Source organism: Anabrus simplex, chromosome X (assembly GCF_040414725.1).
Source record: "Anabrus simplex isolate iqAnaSimp1 chromosome X, ASM4041472v1, whole genome shotgun sequence".
Classification (NCBI taxonomy): Eukaryota; Metazoa; Arthropoda; class Insecta; order Orthoptera; family Tettigoniidae; genus Anabrus; species Anabrus simplex.
The window spans coordinates 116,063,986-116,086,122 of record NC_090279.1 but is presented as its reverse complement, the minus strand read 5'-3'; the positions used below and the strand labels follow the sequence as shown (position 1 = coordinate 116,086,122).

The window sequence follows — 22,137 nt, the reverse complement described above, 5'->3', positions numbered from 1 at the left end:
TTTTAGTCACCTTATACGACAGGCAGAGGATACCGTGGATGTATTCTTCATCTGTGTCCCCCACCCACAGGGGGTAGTGTGTTTGGTCCGCGAGAGGTATTTTATTTCCCTCAAGTCCACTGGCAAGCCGGTTAGGACCCCCCTATCCGCCACCTGGGACGCGCCACGTGGGAGTATCACCTCTCCCCCTGCTACGCCAGCGTGAGTAGGTTCGTGGTGTGCCTGAAGGACTGGTAAGGAAAATTCAGATGTTGTACAAAGACTGTACTAGCTGTGTACAAATTGGGAAAGGTCGATCATCATAGTTTGAGATCAAGAGTAGAGTTCAGCAAGGAAGTGCACTGTCTCCACTACTGTTCATCACTGTTATGGACAATATAATGAAGAACATCAAGGAAAAGTTAAATGAACTGAATGCAGTGGCCTTTGCTGATGATATCATGATTTGAGGTAAAACAGAAGAGGAAGTACAGACCAGACTCAACGTATGGAAATCCCAGTTCCAGGAATAGAACCTCAACATCAGCGAGACCAAGACAGTGGTGATGGCAGTCAAAAGAGAAGGGCGTCCATCAAGTGTAAAATTAGGAGACCACCAGCTAGAGTGTGTGGTTAGTTTTCCTTACCTTGGAAGTGTAATCTCCAGTGATAATTTGGTCAGAAAGGAAATTACAAACAGAGTGCAAAAGGGGTCAGAATTCTACCAAAAGTAAGAACACTTTTATGAGATGACATGATTCCAAAACCGGCCAAACTGATGATGTTTAACAGCTATTTCATACCAATATTGACCTATGGTATTGAAGCGTGCACCCTCACAAAAAGAAATTTATCAAGACTGCAAGCATCAGAGATGAAATTTCTTAGATCCACCATTCAGAAGACCAAGATGGACAAGTTAAGAAATGAGGAGGTGAGGAATGAAGCCAGAATAAAGACCAAATCGGCACATCCAGACTACGGTGGTACGGGCATGTGATGAGGATGGAGCCTACAAGAACAGTCAGAATAAATTTGGAAAGACAGGTGGAGGAATAAAGACCTGCAGGAAGACCTAAAAACCTGATGGATGGACATGATCAAGGTTGATCTAGTTACCAGAGGATGGACAGTGGATGATGTTCTCCATGACAAGTTGTATATGGACAGGAAGAAGTGGAAGAGGGAGGATCATTAACAGTACCCGGGACCCGGGAAACTGGGACTGTACAATGATGATGACGATGATGATGATGATGATGATGATGATGATGAAGGTTTGTTCACAAAAATCACTTTTTTTTCTTCAACTGGCTTTAGGTCGCACCGACACAGATAGGTCTTATGGCGACGATGGTATAGGAAAGGATTAGGAGGGGGAAAGAAGCGACCTTGACCTTAATTAAGGTACACCCCAGCATTTGTCTGGTATGAAAATGGGAAACCATGGAAAACCTTCGGGGCTGCTGACAGTGGAGTGCGGACCCACTATCTCCTGGATGCATGCTCACAGCTACATGACCCAAACCGCGCAGCCACTTGGGCGGTATAGCATTTATTCTTCATCTTCCCAACCCTAACGTTGGTGGGCAACACGCACATCTTCCTAGCGTTTCCTTTCTTTGGTCAGCAGCTTCAAGCAGTAACAGGTGTGCTTGCCTTTAGTGGTGTCTACGTCTTCCTCTACTCCTTCGACCTTCCATTTCCCTTCAAACAGGGCATTGCACCAGAATGACAAAGCAAGTGGCAAACGAAACTATTTCTTCTTTTGTTTAAGGTTTCTACCAAAGTGCGGGTCAGATTTGCTCTTTTGAGCACGAGCATTCTTAGGATAAGAAAATATACAAATAAAAGGTCCACCCTAGTTAATACACAAATATGTCTAACAAAACTTTAAGAAGTAAGACAGTCGACCTGCTCAGCGGTCTGTTAGTTCATAGTTTTGCAACTTTCATTTCTTGTACATCTTCCTCTCAGGCTTCAAGGTGCCACATGGAGTGAGTCACATTTATTTCCATTTAAATTTACTCTTCCCCATTAAATTAATTATTCTCTTTACACATATATTTTCATTAGAACAACACACTTATTTCTCTATCAAGCTTTTGTTTCTGTACTGACAGTGTCTGTCATCTATTATTTTTGAATTGTCCATAAAAAAGAGCAATATTCCACATTATGATTATTTTTCTAATGTAACAGATCATTGGTTTATATAACCACTGTCACATGTAATCATCAAGATGTTTTATACAGGAGAATAAGTGTTTTTTTGTTGTTATATTTTTGATAACAAGAACTTCAAGAACAATTTTTTGTAAAGACTCCTCCTAATGCTGTGTTTTAGTGTCACATACTTGCTTTGTAACTTTGTGGATTTTTTTAAGGCAGAAGAAGGCCCAAAGGGGCTGAAACACATACTTTTTATGTCTTATTTCTTAAAGTTTCTTTCAGACATATTTATGTATTGATTAAGGTGGACCTTTCATTTGTATATTTTCTAATACTATAGAGTCAATATGGAACAACCCTAGCATGAGTGTCATTAGATAGTATATACATGTCTCATCAAGAAAATGCAATGACACATTACGAAGTACTGGAAGATTCCTAATTGAATGGCAGATCACTCTAGATTTGTATTTTTTTCTATGCTGTGTCATGTCTTTAATTATAAACTGATCACGAAAATTTAGACTACTTGTCTGCTACTGTGCTTGAAGATACCTCAATACACCTGTTTACCTTCAAAGCCGTGTATTAAGAAAGAGTGACGTATCTGTTGTGTGTTTAGAGCATGTCGGACCAGGCAGGAGAGCTGGCTGTCCCTGCCACTCGCTGGATAGGAGTTCACCCCAGCGAGCTGACCGGCCTGGGAGTACCGACACAGCCGTTATCCCGCAACGACGTTCGCAAACTACGAGACCTGGCCGCTCGCCCCTACATCCAGACAAACCCTCAACTGAAGGAACAGGTGAGAGGTAGTACACTTCCTCACAAAAGCACGACTGATTGCGATAGAGGATAAACTGAAATGTATCTATACTTTGCCAGTAAGACAGTGCAATCCCATGTTTTTAGATCGACTTCAAACAATATTTTTGCTACAAATTGTGCTAAACTTTTCTTGTCACTTTGCTAGCATAACAGCACTATACGTATTTTGGGTAAAAATATATTACCAAGTAACACAAATAGCAGTGGACAAGGTGTACAAAGTTTATTTAAGTTCAATTCTTAGAAGAATACATTGTCCGGCTCTGTGGTGTAGTGGTTAATGTGATTAGCTGCCACCCCTGGAGGCCCAGGTTCGATTCCTGGCTCTGCCACAAAATTTGAAAAGTGGTACGAGGGCTGGGACGGGGTCTACTCAGCCTCGGGACGTCAGCTGAATAGAGAGGTGTTCGATATCCACCTCAGCCATCCTCGAAGTGATTTTCCATGGTTTCCCACTTCTCCTCCAGGCAAATGTCGGGATGGTACCTAACTTAAGGCCATGGCCGCTTCCTTCCAGTTTTCCCATCACCCCACAAGGCCACTGTTCAGCATAGCAGGTCAGGCCGCCTAGGCAGGGTACTGGTCCTCCTTCCCAGTTTCCTCCCCTGGACCCAAAATCTCCCGCTCCAGGACACTGCCCTTGAGGCGGTAGAGATGGGATCCCTCTCTGAGACCGAGGGAAAAGCCAACCCTGCGGGGTAAATGGATTAAGAAAGAAAAGAAGGAAGAATATATTTTTATATTAGTCCAGTACAATTCTAATGCAAACCACTGAAACTAGTGAGACTATGACATGTTTCGACAGCCACACCAAACATTTCTGTTGAGGAACCTGATAGAGAATGGCGTTATTTGTGAAAGAACACTCATTGTTCCGCAGAATGCAGGGCTATCGTTGAGCAGTTGCTGCTATTTCTATTCAGGTTAGTAAAAAGTGGTGTTAGCTGTTGTTGCTGGGGCCAGCACAAGACAGGCAGAGGTAACTCAGTGACTTGCTCTGCATCGTGCCTTCTAAGCACCTCACTGGGCCGATTTGTTCCGAGGTACCTTTTTATATGGTTAAAAACTTGTTGTGAAAGTAACCAGTGCATGAGTGCATCACCTCCCCTAATATCATCGACACCGGGCAAGTTGGCCGTGCGCGTAGAGGCGCGCGGCTGTGAGCTTGCATCCGGGAGATAGTAGGTTCAAATCCCACTATCGGCAGCCCTGAAAATGGTTTTCCGTGGTTTCCCATTTTCACACCAGGCAAATGCTGGGGCTGTACCTTAATTAAGGCCATGGCCGCTTCCTTCCAACTCCTAGGCCTTTCCTATCCCATCGTCGCCATAAGACCTATCTGTGTCGGTGCGACGTAAAGCCCCTAGCAAAAAAAAAATAATAATAATAAAAAAAATCATCGACAGTTCCCCCAATTCTGCCATCATGTAAAGTCTGCTTGCTGAAGCACAATTTTGCCGCCTTTTTCTATACACCAGAATAATAACATGTATTCCTCGTTAGTAAATGCGCCGGCAACAGCAGTCATGTCAAGACAAACTGGAGGTCTACTGGCTGCTGTACAGAACAAAAGAGAAACAGACTCCCTCGATGTAGAGGACTGACAACAAAGAATTAGTGAGTCCAACTCATCTGAGAAATATTATTGTACTGTTAATTTCCTTTTATGTTATTACTTTATAACTGCCAGCATTGCCCATACAGGAATCTTTTTCTCCATGCAAATAACTTTACGAGTTACATCTGCAGTTAATTGATTAATATTGTTCTTATGTCATAACACCATCATTTACTGGATCACTAGAATTTGAAGATAGTATTTGATAGTACTTATCAGGTTGACAGTTTCCTAATGGCAGCTACTACTTGTTTCTTCATGGGTGTTGTATGAACTGAAGGCCTGGGGTTTGAATTGTCTTCCACACCTCCTGCCTCTGCTACAATCACCTCCCCTAATATCATCGACAGTTCCCCCAATTCTGCCGTCATGACCACGATCGACACAATACTCGCACCGTACACTGAGAACAACTGAGAAACTAAAACGAGAGAACATTAAGGTTGAGCGAGTGGCTATGCAGTTTCGGTCATGTAGCTGTTGGCTTGCATTCTGGAGATAGTAGGTTTGATCCCCAGCGTCCACAACCCTCAAGATGATTTTGTATGGTTTCCCATTTTCACACCAAGCTGTACCTTAGTTAGCTTCCTTCCCACTCCTAGCCCTGTCCCATCATCATCATAAGATGTGATGTGAAACAAATAGTAAAAAATAAAAAAAGATAAAGGTAATGGAGTGCAGTCGAACAAAGGCAGGTGATGTAGGAAATGTTAGATTAGGAAATGAAGTCTTAAAGGAAGTAGATGAATATTGTTACTTGGGTAGTAAAATAACTAACGATGGCAGAAGTAAGGAGGACATAAAATGCAGACTAGCACAAGCAAGGAAGAGCTTTCTTAAGAAAATAAATTTGCTCACTTCAAACATTGATATAGGAATTAGAAAAATGTTTTTGAAGACTTTCGTGTGGAGCGTGGCATTGTATGGAAGTGAAACACGGAAGATAGCTAGCTCAGAAAGAAAGAGAATAGAAGCTTTTGAAATGTGCTGTTACAGAAGAATGCTGAAGGTGAGATGGATAGATCGAATCACGAATGAAGAGATACTGAATCGAATTGGTGAGAGGAGATCGATTTGGCTAAATTTGACAAGAAGGAGAGATAGAATGATAGGACACATCTTAAGACACCCAGGACTTGTTCAGTTGGTTTTTGAAAGAAGTGTAGGTGGTAAGAACGGTAGGGGTAGACCAAGGTATGAATATGACAAGCAGATTAGAGCAGATGTAGGATGCTATAGTTACGTAGAAATGAAAAGGTTAGCACAGGATAGGGTGGCATGGAGAGCTGCATCAAACCAGTCTATGTACTGATGACTCAAACACAAGTTTGAAAACGTTTCATATTTTCAGTGGCTGGTATTAAGGAGTTTTGTTCTGTCACAGCTCTGTTAAATGTGGTGGGAGGGATAGATATTTATTACATCTTGGGAGAAAGGATGTTGAGTCATATCTCTCACCATAACGTTTCAGTACATTCACCACAGTACATAACTTCACTGCACTGCAAACATAATTTGCAAATAATTTTGATGATAACTTGTAATGATAACAGCTTCATGGGAAGTATCGCCTGAAAGTGTTAGTAGCAACATTCTATTTACATAGACATGCACTGTGTTGAATGTATTGGCAGCTTATCTTCTTATTCTTATTCTTCTTCTTGTAGTGCCTTCTCCATTACTGAAGGTTGGCCACTGTCCTCATCAGTCTACTAGAATCTAGTCCAATCCAATCCCGTAAGTTCCTCTGCCAAGAGTGTTCCCCTCTACCGCGACCCCAACGTCCATCAGTTTTACCCTGCACGATCAATGTTATTTTCATTCCTCATAATATGACCAATATGACTTTCTTTTCTTGATTGTACTGTACACATCAACATTCGTTCCCTCCTCATGCATCCGAGTACGGCAGCATTGGAGACGCGGTTAGTCCATGGGATCTGTAACATCCTTTGGAACAGCCACATCTCCAAGGCATTTATTCTTTTAATGGTTTTACATTTAAGAGTCCATGTTTCAGAAGCACTGAATCTGCATGGCATCTGACGAAGTTGTAACGTGTCTCCAAGCTGAGGCTTCTGTCACATAGTAGATTCCTCATTTTCAGAAAGCTAGCATGAGCCATTTCTATTCTTACAGCTTATAAATACATTAATAAGTAAATAAATAAATAAATAAATAAAAAAACTACAACTGAAGCATCGAAAGTCCTGAGAAAAATCGTGGGCCCCATCAAACAGTAAGGTAAGCAGAGAATGAGGCACAACAAGGAACTCTACCAACAACTATATATATATATATATATATATATATATATATATATATATTTACAATTTGTTTTACATCACACCAACAAAGATAGATCTTACAGTGACGATGGGATGGAAAAAGCCTAGGAGTGGAAAGGAAGCAGCCTTTGCCTTAATTAAGGTACAGCCCCAGCATTTTCCTGGTGTGAAAATGGGAAAACACGGAACACCATGTTCAGGGCTGCCGACAGTGGGGTTCGAACCCATTATCTCCCAGATGCAAGCTCACAGCTGCGCGCCCCTAACCGCATGGCTAACTCTCCCGGAACCAACAACTACATAGCTTTACAACAGTTATGAGAAAGAGGAGACTAATCTTCTGGAGTCATGTAATCAGGATGGACAATCAGAGACTTCATCACTATTCCTCTAACACCAAGTGGACGAGGCTAGTTAGAAAAGATCTAGAACAACTAGAAATTGACCCCAGTGAGATGTAGATCAGAGATAAGTACAGAGTGCTGATCAGAACATCAGACTCTCTCCCTTCACTAAAGTAGGCCACTCACTAGCAAACTTGCTGGACAACGTGCTCCCCGGCGTGCTTGTCAACATACTGAGCCAGCATCGCACGCACACTGACACTCTCAGCTCACATGGAGGCTTTTGGGTATTTCTTCATGAGCCGGCAACTTGGCAGCATGTTGACCAACCATAAACTTGGTGTCACAACTTGTGTTGACAACCATGTTGGCCAACAAGTTCACTAATGAGTGGTCTGTGCTACCTCAGATTACAGGGGTAACACTAAACAAGGCACAAACACAGTTAAAAAGGGAAGTTAAGAGTACAATACACAATATAAGAAAACACTACACACTCGGAAAAACAGTAGCTAGCATTACGCGGATCTCCAAACAAAACAAGTACGTAACTATCAGTAGGGCCAACTAGTGAACGACAAAACGGGAAGATGGAAGGGCTGGGAACCTACCAAAGGCATGGACATGGCTTAGATAGCGGATTCCGAAATAAACCCCGTGATCCTTAGATTTGAAAAATATTATTTACAAAATAATCTTACAAATACATTCCAAGTTACGAGCTATAAGTTTAGTGGTATCCATACCTTATTTCGTAGCAGTGTAAATTCAAATTTCAAAACAACTATACATCTAGTTACCAATGCAGTAGTACAATGCAATTTACAGGTTATCCAAAGTCTAGCGTACCTCAAGTGATACAGAACTACCAGAGGCAAACCCCAAGGGAAATAATATTAAACTACAATATACATATTTTAGTGAAACAAGAAATGGGAATGCCTCGGAAACGAACAGGTAAGTCCAGCTGAAAAACTAAGGCGTCATAAGTAACTAATTTGGTGAATCTAGGCGAGGTTAGGGCAGACTCCTGTATGAAAAGCAAATCGGAACATTACGGAAATTTTAGCAGGACGGAATTCAAGAGTGCTTACCCGAGAAGAGTGCCATCACGGAAACCGGGGGACGTCAACCAGATAGGCTGCTTGCAGACAGATAGACCAAGACCGACAGAATTCAGGATACAGAATTCATTCGAACACTGCCTCGCTCACTATATATAGGAAATTCCGGCCTTGGAGGCAGCCAATCAGCGTGCACGAGTTTCCTATCGCCACCTAGACTCACCAATCACAACCTTACTTTCGATCGCGAACTTTGACCAACATTCTAGAATACGCATGATCGCGAAAGTCGTATTTTTCCAGAATAGACAGAACACACTTTCTAGAACACATACCAACAAAGTAACACACCTTGTACAAAAGTTATGTAACTTTCTGGATCTTTCCAGGAACTATAGACAGAATTCTACTATTTACAAATGCCTATGTTACAACATTATACAGTACAGGTTAGGTCAATAAAAATAAAATATCATATCATATTTTACAAACAAAGTCTTCAAAAAAATACATTCCACTCGCATTACATAGTTCACTTGTAACAGTCTGCTTAACCTTTTAGGCAGCAATGACTGAATATTCCGTCATCACATTGTAAATGTCTTTCGGCATTGGGTATGACGACTTATTCCATTATAGGATCAGAGATCACTTTCCTTTTTTCGTGTATGTTAGTTTCGAGCTTTGCATACAGCAGCACTCTCCTAAAACCACTTGACTGGGTGAAATGCTTTCGTTCCGCGCGCAGCTGGCGGCCAGCCAGTACCAGCTGCCAGGCTGCTGAGAGTGCTAGATAGTGCATTATGGCATGTGCAAGCAGAGCTCTGAAACGTCTGCGAGAAGAAGAACTGTTTGATTTATTACACTGTGACAATTTGGTGAGTGATGTGTCATGTGATAGTGGATTGGTCAAAACTGGGTAAAAACTATCAGGAGCTGAATCTGGGCCTCTTAGACTAGAGGACAAAGTGTAAAAGGCATGTCCCCAAAGCACAGGGAAAATAACGTAGAGCTGAGGTCAATTTAAATTAATTAGGTTTATTAACATAAACCTGCAGATAAAAGGTTTGAATATAGGCATAAAACAAATAAATGGGGAATACAAGGAGTCAAATACTCACATACATGGTTTGTAAAGATACTCCGATCACAATCAAATTGCTTGACTTATTAATCTGAATCTTCTAGAATCTTACACCATCGCAACAGAGATATCATGAACTGTAATACAATTATTTTTATTCATTACCAGACAGAGGCAATTAAAATGCAATCCAAAGTATTTCTTTCTTAAGGACCATTTGGAATCATGAGGGGAAAGTGATAGCTTTAACACAATAAAATTATCACAGTTCCCCAGACGAAGTCAGGGCTTTTGTGTCAAAAACAAAAAAAACATGACTCCCAACAATCTCCAATGAGATTGCATCCCCAGAAATCAAAGACGCCAGTGAACCAAGCCTGGCAGAAAAGAAAACAAATATGAAACGCAAGAAGGTAACAAAAGGAGTTGCCATAGTTACAGAAACAAACAAACATGAGTCAATAAATTAAGTAAAATGATCTGTATTAACAAGAGGTTTAAACCTACTCTGATACCGTGCATTAACACAGTTGAACAGTTGTTTGTGTCCCTGACTTTTAACACCACAAAATTAATCATTGGTGCTGTATACATTCCACCCAAGTCTCCTGTCCAAAAATATTTCGAACATTGCAGTGCTGTTGAAAAAATTATGCCAAATCTTGACAACAATTTATTGCTCATTGTTGGTGATTACAATCTACCACATCTTAATTGGATAGTAAATGAAGAAACATCTTCTGGCCTTATGTCAGTAGGTAACCACACTATGCAGTCCAGTTTAGTTATAGACACTTTTTCTTATCTCTGTTTAAATCAGTTTAATGCTATCCCAAATTTTCTAAATCACTTTCTTGATTTGGTTTTCAGTAACTCCAGTTCCACTGAAGTAAAATCTAGTAATGAAAGCATTGTCCCCCTCAATAGACACCACCCAGCATTAGAGATTTCTTTACCTATAAATGAGCTATACAATTCCTTGCCTGCTGATAGTTTTTATTTTTACTTTTGAATGGTGACTATAACATACATACATACATACATACATACATACATACATACATTATCATTATAGACTGTTATGCCTTTCAGCGTTCAGTCTGCAAGCCTCTGAGAATTTACTAAACGTCGCCACAATCCTCGATTTGCGACTAGTGCTGTGGCCTCATTCAGTTCTATACCTCTTATCTTTAAATCATTAGAAACCAAGTCTAACCATCGTCGTCTTGGTCTACCTATACTTCTCTTACCCTCCACAGCAGAGTCCATTATTCTCCTAGGTAACCTATCATCCTCCATTCGCATCACATGACCCCACCACCGAAGCCGGTTTATGCGTACAGCTTCATCCATCGAGTTCATTCCTAAATTGGCCTTTGTCTCCTCATTCCGAGTACCCTCCTGTCATTGTTCCCACCTGTTTGTACTAGCAATCATTCTTGCTACTTTCATGTCTGTTATTTCTAACTTATGAATAAGATATCCTGAGTCCACCCAGCTTTCGCTCCCGTAAAGCAAAGTTGGTCTGAAAACAGACTGATGTAAAGAATGGACTAAATTATTATCTGTCACAGTTTAGCTGGGAGATGTTTCAAAATGTATCAATTGATAAAGCAGTAGAAATCTTCTATTCAGTACTACATTATGGCATGGAACTTTACATCCCTATACGGAATTTTAAGACTCCCAGTTCCCAAAGTGGTTTAATCATAAATTGAAGTCCCTGATTATTGAAAAGAAGAAAGCACACAAGCGATACAAAATATCAGGTCTCAATAGTGATTATCAGCATTTCTTGAAATTAAGAAATGAATGCAAGTCTGAATCTAAATCTTGCTATACAATGTATGTCTCCAACTGTGAACAAGTATTACTTCCAATCCACAGACATTCTGGCAATATCTAAGTTCTAAAAGGTCATGTAAAAATATTCCTTCAACAATGCATCTTAATGAAGTTACAGCCGATACTGGAGAAAATATTGTCAGTCTTTTTGCTAACCACTTTTCATCCATTTATTCTTCTTATCAGAATAGTAGTAGTATGTCATATGATTATCCTTTCTCTGTCAATCTATTAGTTATAAACATTAGTAAGGCAGAAATTTACAACAAACTGATATCTCTGGAATTAAAGAAAACTGTCAGACCTGATGGTGTTTCAATGTACCTGCTCAAGTACTGCTCATTTATTTTATGTGAAGCACTCTTTTATCTGTTCAACTTATCATTAAACCAAGGCGTTTTTCCAGTCGAATGGAAGAAAGGATTTGTTAGTCCAGTTTTCAAAAATGGTGATAAAACTGACATAAACAATATAGACCAGTTATAATTTCTTCTCATATTTCCAAAATTTTTGACTCAATAATTCTTGACAAAATCACACCTCTCTTTAGAAACATCATCATTGATGAGCAACATGGATTCTTTTCAGGACAGTCAACCTGTAGCAATCTTCTTTTATTCTATCAGTTCCTCTTGGATGCAACAGAGAACCACTCCCAAGTGGACTGCATTTATACAGACTTCTCAAAAGCTTTTGACACTGTCGACCATGATATCTTGCTGCAAAAACTAACAGGCTACGGAATTAATGGGCCTCTCCTCTCATGGTTTGAATCGTATCTTAAAAATCGCCTGCAGATTGTTAAAATAAGGAATCATTTTTCTGCACCTATTATTGTTACCAGTGGAGTTCCTCAAGGGTCTCACGTTGCACCCTTACTTTTTACTCTCTACATAAATGACATTAAAAATATACTTAAGAATTCTGAATTGCTTTCGTTTGCTGACAATGCAAAAAAATTTACGCAAATTAATTGTCCACTTGATTGTTTAAAACTTCAAGAAGATTTACATCATCTGGAAAAGTATTGCATTCAAAATGGATTGAAACTTAATCATGAGAAATGTAAAATAATATCGTTTTTTAAAAACAAGAAGAAAATATCATTTCAGTACAAATTTAGTAATAACAACATTCTAACTCCTGTTTCACAAGTTAATGACCTTGGTGTTTTATTCAGTAATATATAACCTATCGTTTAATGAACATATTGAAAATATTTGTAAGAAAGCATTTCAAAGATTGGGTTGCATTACTAGATATTCTAGAGAATTTTCAAACTTAGCTACCTATCGATTGCTGTATGTGTCTATGGTACGCCCTATACTAGAATACTGTACACCTGTTTGGAACCCTTCTCATCAGACCTCTATCCATAGATTAGATTCAGTACAACATAAATTTCTTCGTTTATATTCATTTAGAGCAGGATTCTCATATGATAATGTTGATTATACATCCTTACAACAGTCCTTAAATATGCATAGCGTGTCACAACGCCGTGAATTATTGGATACACTCTTCATTTTTAAATTGCTTCATTCCTTGGTGAATTGTCCACAACTCCTTGCAAAAATTAACGTACAAGTACCAGACAGACGCACAAGGTTCAAGAATACATTGTCTACAAATTGGCATAGAACTAACTACGCATTCAATGGGCCAATTGAACGAATGTCAAGATCTCTAAACAAACTGGATATTGATATATTTAACTGCTCATTGTCAAAATTGAGAAATCACTTACATAACCTCCAAATTTGACTATTACTTTCCTGTGATTACTTGTAATATAACCTGTATATATATCTGTACATATTTTTCTATTTATACTCCATTGAACTTTCTTTTTAGTGTGTTTTGTTTTGTTTATTCTTCTCTACTGTTATGTAAAATGGTATTACCGTTAATAAAGTATTAAAGCAAAATCCCGAAATAAACATATATAAATCGGCTGAGACCAGAAACAATAACAAGATAAAATAACAATAATGACAAAGCAAATATCCATAAGATACTGAAAAGTAACACAGCTCTAATAACCACTTCATACCCACACACACTCTGAGACCAAACATGTGAAGCAGAGTATATAAAAAATATAATATCAAGACATGTTACAACAAGAATCGCAACAGCATGACACGAATCAGTCAGTGGCTCATGAGCTTGATCTGAGAGCACAGATCAGATACCTGAGTCACCGCAAAGACGCCTGTCTCACCCAGTCAAAACACATAATGTAAATAACTTTCACGCTGCATGACACACAATACCAATATTAATGGTCCATAATTGGACATTATAAATTTTCCAGCTAACTCATTCCTGGTTGCCAGCATTTCGCCCCAATGTGCTAAGTTGGGCTCTTCAGTTGGTAAACAGCACACCCACCAAGACGCATGGCTAGTGCATACCGTGGAGGCCACTGCGTAGGCTACTTGGAGCCACCAGCAGTGCCAGTGCACTTTGAGAGACTATATCTCATTCTCATTACCTGCCTGCCTGGCCATCAGATTCCCTATGGGAATCAACATCTATATCAGCATGACACACATTCACATCGCACACACCAAGGCGAACATGAATCATACAGCATCAGCGTTAAACCAAAAGGCAGAACATAAGCTCGAGCCAAACGTCGAAGACTTAGAGAAATAAAAGGTCTCCAATCAAAAACCACAAACAAACACATCACACACACGTATAGTCGGATCGGTGCTACCTGTCGCTCTATGTAGGAACGATTACAAGCAGACAGGAAAAGAAAGGAAGGACACTGAAATAAGTCTCAGTAAACAAACTAGCATAAATATGGCAAGCCAAAAACGGATAAGTAGAATAAATACCTCGAAATTGCAGAAGTCATATTCATTGACTCTAAACTAAGAGAGCCATACAAGATAAAGTTAAAAACTTTTTGTAGAATCATTTGTACGAGATGAAAGGCATCTTGTAGACCAATGTCTCCATCTTTTCTTCAAAAGCCATTATTGTCGGAAGAACAGAGATAATTCGAATCATAGGTAAGCTAGAAAGAAATACTTTGGCAATCCTCCGTTACATGAGGTGCCATCTGTCTAATCGGGATGAATTACGTGTCAACTCAAGCATATAGAACACAAAGAATGCGGTATCTTGAAAAGTAAGATATGGAGGTAATGAGGCAAGCTGAAATGTCAGGAGACAGCGAGTGCAGTGATGAAAGGGACTCAAGTAATGTTTACACTTTACAAAGGAGAAATTAAATGTATCCTGGTAATTCAATACAAAACATAATTCCATCATTAGTTGGAGCAATAAAATTCAAACATGTTTCGACTCATTGGAGCCATCTTCAGTGAAATAAGGGGGGTTAAAGTAATCTACATAATACAAGCTAAAAATGTGCTAAAAACATAATGAAGGAACAAACGAGACATGACGAAAATAAAAACAATAACAATATACAATATTAACATCACTAGATGCAGCAATAAGTAACTCACTGAGACAAATTCAGTGAAGAAAGGTTAATATAAAACATAATTGAATCCAAAAAGTGTACTAAAACTAAGAAGAAAAGAAAAAAATGATACAGACAGAAACGAAACAATAAGTGCTAATGGTGACGTTGCGGAACTTTTAGTCTAAAACTTTTTCAGTTTCATAACAATTCAAAAACAAGACAAAATCACTGTGTTGAAAATTGAGGCTGACAGTCTGCCACCACGAGTGGCTAGGAGGGGAGCGAAAAAGCTTGAGAAACCAAACATGCCAGGTGAAATGTATGTGATAAGTGATGGATAAATGCCGATGAATTTAAAATTTTAGAATAGCAGCATTTAGCGGTCCCGTTCTCGAAGATTGTTTCCAATGAAGGCTAGGTGCATTTGCCTTATTTTAAATGGTCGGGAGGGCAGCGACAAAATTGAGAAACTGCGTTAGAGAAGTAACAGGTGCATGATAAACTGTAAGTGACCACAGTGGAAACCGTCAATGAAGTTCCAATCTGTAATGGAGAAAATAAGGTTGTGTGAGAAACTTGGGCTGATAAGTAAAAAATGTGAAATGGGTGTGAAGAAATCTTTCAACTTACAGTACTTAAAAGATAGTTGTCCTCTCGAATCGGCCTGGCCTTCTCAAAGTTAACAGTCCTGTTCGTACAATCGAGTCTATTGTTGGCTCAGCTGTGTTTGCAGAGGATGGGAGGAGTGGAGGGGGAATGGGGGTGGAGGGCTGGTGAGTAAAGGGTGGAGGGTGGGGAGGGGGGAGTGGTGGTGAGTTGGAGCGATGGAGGCGGGGTTTGTTTTTATTATAGAAGTGCTGACAAATATATGGAATGAATGTTTCAAGTAGAAAATTCTTTTTTTTTTTCGTTGATTTCATTTAAATGTGAGAGAGGTTCATAAACTGATCTAAATCGATGTGGATGCTCTTGAGAACGTTGAGTAAGGTGCCTTTTTGCTCATAATGCAAGATCTTAAGATCTTTATCTATTGATGTGATTTGTGGCTGGATGCTTTATGATGTTCACTCATAACAATTATATTTGAGAATATTGCGATGTTCAGTGTATCTTATGCCAAAATTGCGGCCTATTTGACCAACATAGCTGGAATTACAGGTTTTTCATTCTAATGTGTAAACTCCAGAGTTCAAATATCTATTATTAATGTTATTATCATTATTGTTAACAGTGTATGGATTGAAAATAAGTTTGGAGTTGGTGTGGGAGGTTCTAAATGCTATTTTGGTGACGTTTTTTTTTTAAAAATATCAGAAATTTGGTAAATGCTACTATTATTGAAAGTGAATGTGGAAAACTTTTCTTTAGGAGCGGAATCTTTTTCTAGAGTAGTCTTGGGTCTGCTTTTATATCTGATTCTGCTTATGAAGGTTCTACTGAAACTATTGTGTTCTGCAATATTGTAAATAGTATTAATTTATTTTTTGTAATTCTTGCAGGATAAAGGGACAGTTAATGCTCTGAGTATCATGCTACTGTAAGCTGCTTTCTCATGTGTGTCTGGGTGCACAGAAGTTTGTTGGATGGTATTGATGGTGTGGGTGGGTTTCCTCTATTATCGGCACACTTTATCTCGGTGCACTTACACCCTAGTGCTGAATCGGTCGACCTCGGCAATCTTCGAGATTCATACTGGCAACGTTTGAAACACAAACTATGAATCGCTTAAGCATCGTTGTGCGACATCTGGCGTACACTTTACGTACTAGTACTGTTGTTGTTTACAAAGCAAAGCCAAACTATAGAATTCATGCTAGGAACAAGATTCGCATCGAGAAATGTTATATAATGTTATATAATGTGCATGTGACATAGTTGTTGGCTTAAGATAATAACGGTTTAGAAACTTCATATCAATCAATCATATTCTCGATTCAATTCAGATTTAATTTTCATTCAGTTGGCAGCACTATCGGAACGGGTACAGCTCCCTCCTTACTCCTCACCCCCGTACACAAATGCACGAAGATAAAGTGTGCCGATAATATATATTAAAGGATAAAATGTTGTTGCATTTGCACATAATTGACTATGGTGAAACTGGTGACCCCATGGGAAGACGTATCTGTTGGTAAATGACATTATTGAAAGTGAAGAAATTGTTATTCAGTGTAAATTTCAGAATCCAAATAAATTCATCTATTTCACCTATTCTTAAATTGCTGAATTTGGAAAGATTGTTCTTGATCTATTGTATGGTGTTGTTAATGGGCACATTAGCATACATGTTAGTAATGTCAGATTTGGTGTTTACATAAATTAAGGTGTTTAATTTTATTGCAAAATTCTACGGAATTCTTCACTGATATATTGGCTTGAAAACGAGTGTGATTTGAGGAAATTGTGAATGAGCCGAGATACCTCATAGGTCGGACTATTTCTGAAATTGATAATGGGTCTTATGGGGATGTCGGCTTTGTGGATCTTGGGTAGCACTTTTGCTGTGGAAAGCTTCAGATTCATAATATTCATTTTGGATTTTTCAAGGTCATTAAACAAAAACAAAACGTTCTTAATTATGGTTTTTAGGTCTCTTTGTATTTTATTAGTTGGATCTTTTTTAGAGGTTGAGAAGTTTTCCTCTGTAAAAAACGTTTGTGCTTTATTGGTATAGTCACTTTTGTCCATGATTACGGTGGCGTTCCCTTTGTCGGCTTTTGTTATTATTAAGTCATTGTGTTTAACTTTTTTCTTTAGTTTGTGGACTTAAGCTATGTGTTTGGTGTTGGGTTTAATGGTTTGTTGTTGATTAAGGATGGAAGATAGCTTGCGTTTGACTTCATATCGGACCTCTTCTTGTATGTTTATGGGTAATTTATTAATGGCTAATTCCGATTCAGCTATGGTCAAAATTAAATTATCACTTAAAGACAAAAATTTTAACATTAAATTATCACGGTTAGAAGGATCACCCCAATTATATTTAGGTCCCTTGCTCAGCACATCGAGATCATCGGCATCCAGATTGATTTTACTTATGTTTACAACAGGTTGGTGAAAATCATTTGGCTTTATGTTGTTTGGGGTGTTATGTTTGCTAAGTGTTGTTTTTGAAAGAGGATTCCATTTTTTGTCAAGTATGTTTTGTTTCCTAATAAAGTAAGGTTAAGTTTGTTAGTGATGTGTAATTGGAAGGACGTCCATTTGAGGGGGAAAAATAGTGTGGAATCTTCTAAATGAGTTTCATATAGTTTGTGGTTCAGAAGAGATTTCTTAATATGGAGAAATTTGATTTTGTCTTCAATCCAAATTTTATCGGTTTTAAAATGAGTTGCGCGAGTTTTTGCTGTGTTCCTATGAGTTTTCAGTTTTAAAAATCTGGGGGTTAAGTTATTGATCAGGCATTTTTTCAAAAAGGGTAAGTCTTGCCCTAATTTGGTAACCTTTATTTTGAGATTGCAATAAAGGTTAGCTTTCTTGTCTGCCTGGGTGGCATTTCCATTACAAGATATTAGAATCATTCCGTATTGATGGTTTTCACTTTACAAAGAAAAATTAAATGTGTCCTCCTAATTTAATACAAAACAAGTACTTTTTAAGTACTGTAAGTTGAAAGATTTCTTCACACCCATTTCACATTTTTTACTTATCAGCCCAAGTTTCTCACACAACCTTATTTTCTCCATTACAGATTGGAACTTCATTGACGGTTTCCACTGTGGTCACTTACAGTTTACCATGCACCTGTTACTTTTCTAACGCAGCTTCTCAATTTTGTCGCTGCCCTCCCGACCATTTAAAATAAGGCAAACACACCCAGCCTTCATTGGAAACAATCTTCGAGAACGAGACCATTAAATGCTGCTATTCTAAAACTTTAAATTCATTGGCGTTTTTCCATCACTTATCACATACATTTCACCTGGCATGTTTGGTTTCTCAAGCTTTTTCGCTCCCCCCCTAGCCACTCGTGGTGGCAGACTGTCAGCCTGAATTTTCAACACAGTGATTTTGTCTTGTTTTTGAATTGTTATGAAACTAAAAAAGTTTTAGACTAAAAGTTCCGCAACGTCACCTTTAGCACTTATTGTTTCGTTTCTGTCTGTATAATTTTTTTTCTTTTCTTCTTAGTTTTAGCACACTTTTTGGATTCAATTATGTCTTATATTAACCTTTCTTCACTGAATTTGTCTCAGTGAGTTATTTATTGCTGCATCTAGTGATGTTAATATTGTATATTGTTATTGTTTTTATTTTTGTCATGTCTCGTTTGTTCCTTCATTATGTTTTTAGCACATTTTTAGCTTGTATTATGTAGATTACTTTAAACCCCCTTATTTCACTGAAGATGGCTCCAACAAATCAAAACATGTTTGAATTTTATTGCTCCATCTCTCTCGCTGGTTGCTTTACGTCGCATCGACACAGATAGGTCTTATGGCGACGATGGGACAGGGAAGGGCTAGGAGTGGGAAGGAAGCGGCCGTGGTCTTAATTAAGGTACAGCCCCAGCATTTGCCTGGTGTGAAAGTGGGAAACCACAGAAAACCATCTTCAGGGCTGCTGGCAGTGGCGTTATATTTTGTATTGAATTAGGTGGATACATTTAATTTTCCTTTGTAGAGTGAAAACCGTCAATACGGAATGATTCTAAAGTCTTGTAATCAAGTAGCACTAGCGGTGATATTCAGCTAGGTGTATGGACAAAGGTAGGATCTGAACTGCCAAGATTCACATTTAAGGCGCAACCTGGACTAAATCTACAAACTGAAGAGGTAAATAATCTGCTAAAATACTTTAATTTGTTTATCACTCCTAAATTAGCGGAACTAATAAGTAGGAAACCAACCGGTATGCTCAACAGTGTTTAGAAAGCACAACCACCTTGGAAGTATATTCGAGAGTGAATCAGTGAACTGACACGAATAAAGATGTAGGGAGAGAGGAAAAGAAACCACAAAACCAAAGTTAGCTATTGACTATAACTATCAGATGGGCGGAGATGACCGGAGTGATGCGTATCTTGTGAGCTATCAAAGTACTCGTAAAAACTGAAGAAGTACTACCAGAAGCACTTCCGCCATCTGCTGCCTAAATGCCTACTTGTTGTACAAGTTAGGTCAGAATACCCCAGATGAGACTTATTGAGATCATCATAATGAAGTACAACAAACATCCAGGCAGACCTTCGAAGACTCCTCTCCCAACAAGAATCGATGTCGCTCACTATGTCTCATACATTGTTGCAACAGCACGTAAGGAAAATCCTACTCGACGGTGTGTTGTGTGTTATGATATATTAACAATTTGTTGGTTATTTTGATCCACCTTTTCAATACAAATTATAAGTATTGAAGTATTGAAAAGGTGGATCAAAATAACCAACAAATTGTTAATATATCATAGCATAGTTCAATACGGGCCTAAAAATGAGATTAGTTACATTACATGTAAAGTGTTGTGTGTTACCGAACGGGACAGAGACGAGAATCTAAGTATGAGTGTGAAGATTGCGCTGCACCTCCACAAAGTTGTGGACTTCTGAGGACTATGATTGATCAATACGAATAAAGTATTGCAAATTAGAGAATAAGTGTTGTGATCGTAACCTATAAGTAAATATGTTATTTGAAGTAATGTAATGCCCTGACTGAACTTTACTACGGAGGCTTCCTTGGAACTGTAATCATTTTTGGTAAGTTGATAATGAGTGTGTATTTTTAAAATTCGATAAAATACTTGACTACACAATAGTATCTTATTGTAGGTTTCTAGTTGCTTTTCTCATTGAGCCTGATTCTCTTCCCTTGCCCTTGGCACTGTAATAATGTTAATAGCTTGAAAGTGAGACTTTGTTTTTTTAAACCGGATGAAAATTAAAAGTATCTCACCGTAAGTTCCCGTTGCTTTCCTCAGCAAGCCAGATGCCTTGCCCTTTGTACTATGATCATTTTTGACAGCTTGATACATATCCTGAAGCTGATAAAATACTACACAAGAGTATCTCACTATATGTTATTTCTTAGTACCTTATGGAAAATGTGCCACTGTGTTAGTAGCTACTCAAAAGAAATGTATCGCTTGAAAGGTTAACAGCCAAACACTGTGTCTTGGAGTAGAGGTGCGAGGATGAGAGAAGAAAGCCCGTCAGTGTCAAGAAGCACATGGTGCATAGTTGGCTTAAGTGAAAAGAAAACACCACCAGGACACTATCTAAAGTAATCACTATTATTATGAAATCAGAGTCTGATAGCCTTCTACATAAAACACCAACACAAACAATCGAGTTGAAATTTGTAATATCCATTCTACCAGCTACACTGTGTTCCTTTTTTTTAATCAACAGGTGGATGTTCTTCTCCGTGAACACTTCAAGGCTGAAATGGAGGGAGTAGCCAACTTCTCCTCCACCTACCTCACTGATGTCTACATCCCGAGCAAGATATGCTGTGGAGAAGTCTTGTAACACCTGTATTATTTCTAATACTCTAAGAATGGTTGAGTATTTGAATATACGGTCTGTATCATTATGTAAGCGATGGAAATATTTTTCTTTATCACTCAATCACTTTGTCTTGTCTCCGTTTCTGCATATACACCTTCAGAACATGATAGAAATGGAATGTTTCGTATGTATGGTGGACACTCGGCATCAAAGCTGCTCTTTGTGGTCGAAGCACATAATTCATTAGTTGCCTCCAAAGTTAGACATCCTTGTCTGAGCAATCCAAATCACTTTAGACCATTCATCATTGATTGTTACAAGAGTTCAAACAATTTTCACAGTGTCTTGTATTCAGAAGTGGCTCTTCACTTAGCCATTTTGGAATAATTTCCTTCTAACTGTTCTAACTGCTCTGCAAGAAATATCAATTGCAGTGCATTGCAGTGGATTTCTTTAGAAGATCTCTGTGTTAATCTGTGGTTCTTCTTCATGCACCTTAGACTTACTGAAGGTTTTTACCATTTCTTGCCATGTTTTGCACAATCTGGACACTGTTGCACCATCACCAACCTTTCTGGCACTCTTCTACTACATGTAGCCTTTTCCAGAGAAATATAATTACCTTTCTTCTTTTAAAAAATGACCAGTTCTTTATTTTAACCATTTTGTGAATATGTTAACTGAAGAATAAAAATATCAACAATGGAGCAAGTGTTCATTAAATAGAAAAACCTGTAATGATATCCGTATTAATGGGTACCAAAAACATTTCTATTTTCTTAGTGTAATTATTTATAAATGGCATGGACGAACAGAACTCCTCAGTTGCTAACGGGGTCTTAAAATGTCGTACAAATGTTGTGATAATACAGTGCAAAATCAAGGAGTTTCCAGAATTTTGGGCACCAAGTATATATATCTGTACAATTTCTGTGTTTGATTGTTACATTTGTGTGATATAACAAAACACACTACTGCTCGCTAAAATCAGACCACCTAAGTTAATAGAAGTTACACTATCATGT

At 38.5% G+C, this 22,137-nt stretch overlaps 1 protein-coding gene across 1 annotated transcript in view; it reads left to right on the top strand.

The window, feature by feature from the left end:
* mei-W68 (meiotic W68) overlaps window positions 1–21,133 on the top strand; it is an 87,008-nt gene extending 65,875 nt beyond the window's left edge. Inside the window, exons 9-10 of the mRNA XM_068230884.1 lie at window positions 2,774–2,953; window positions 21,014–21,133. Of these exons, the coding sequence (XP_068086985.1) occupies window positions 2,774–2,953; window positions 21,014–21,133 (300 nt within the window). The remainder of the gene's footprint in view (window positions 1–2,773; window positions 2,954–21,013) is intronic.
* Window positions 21,134–22,137: the final 1,004 nt, after the last annotated feature.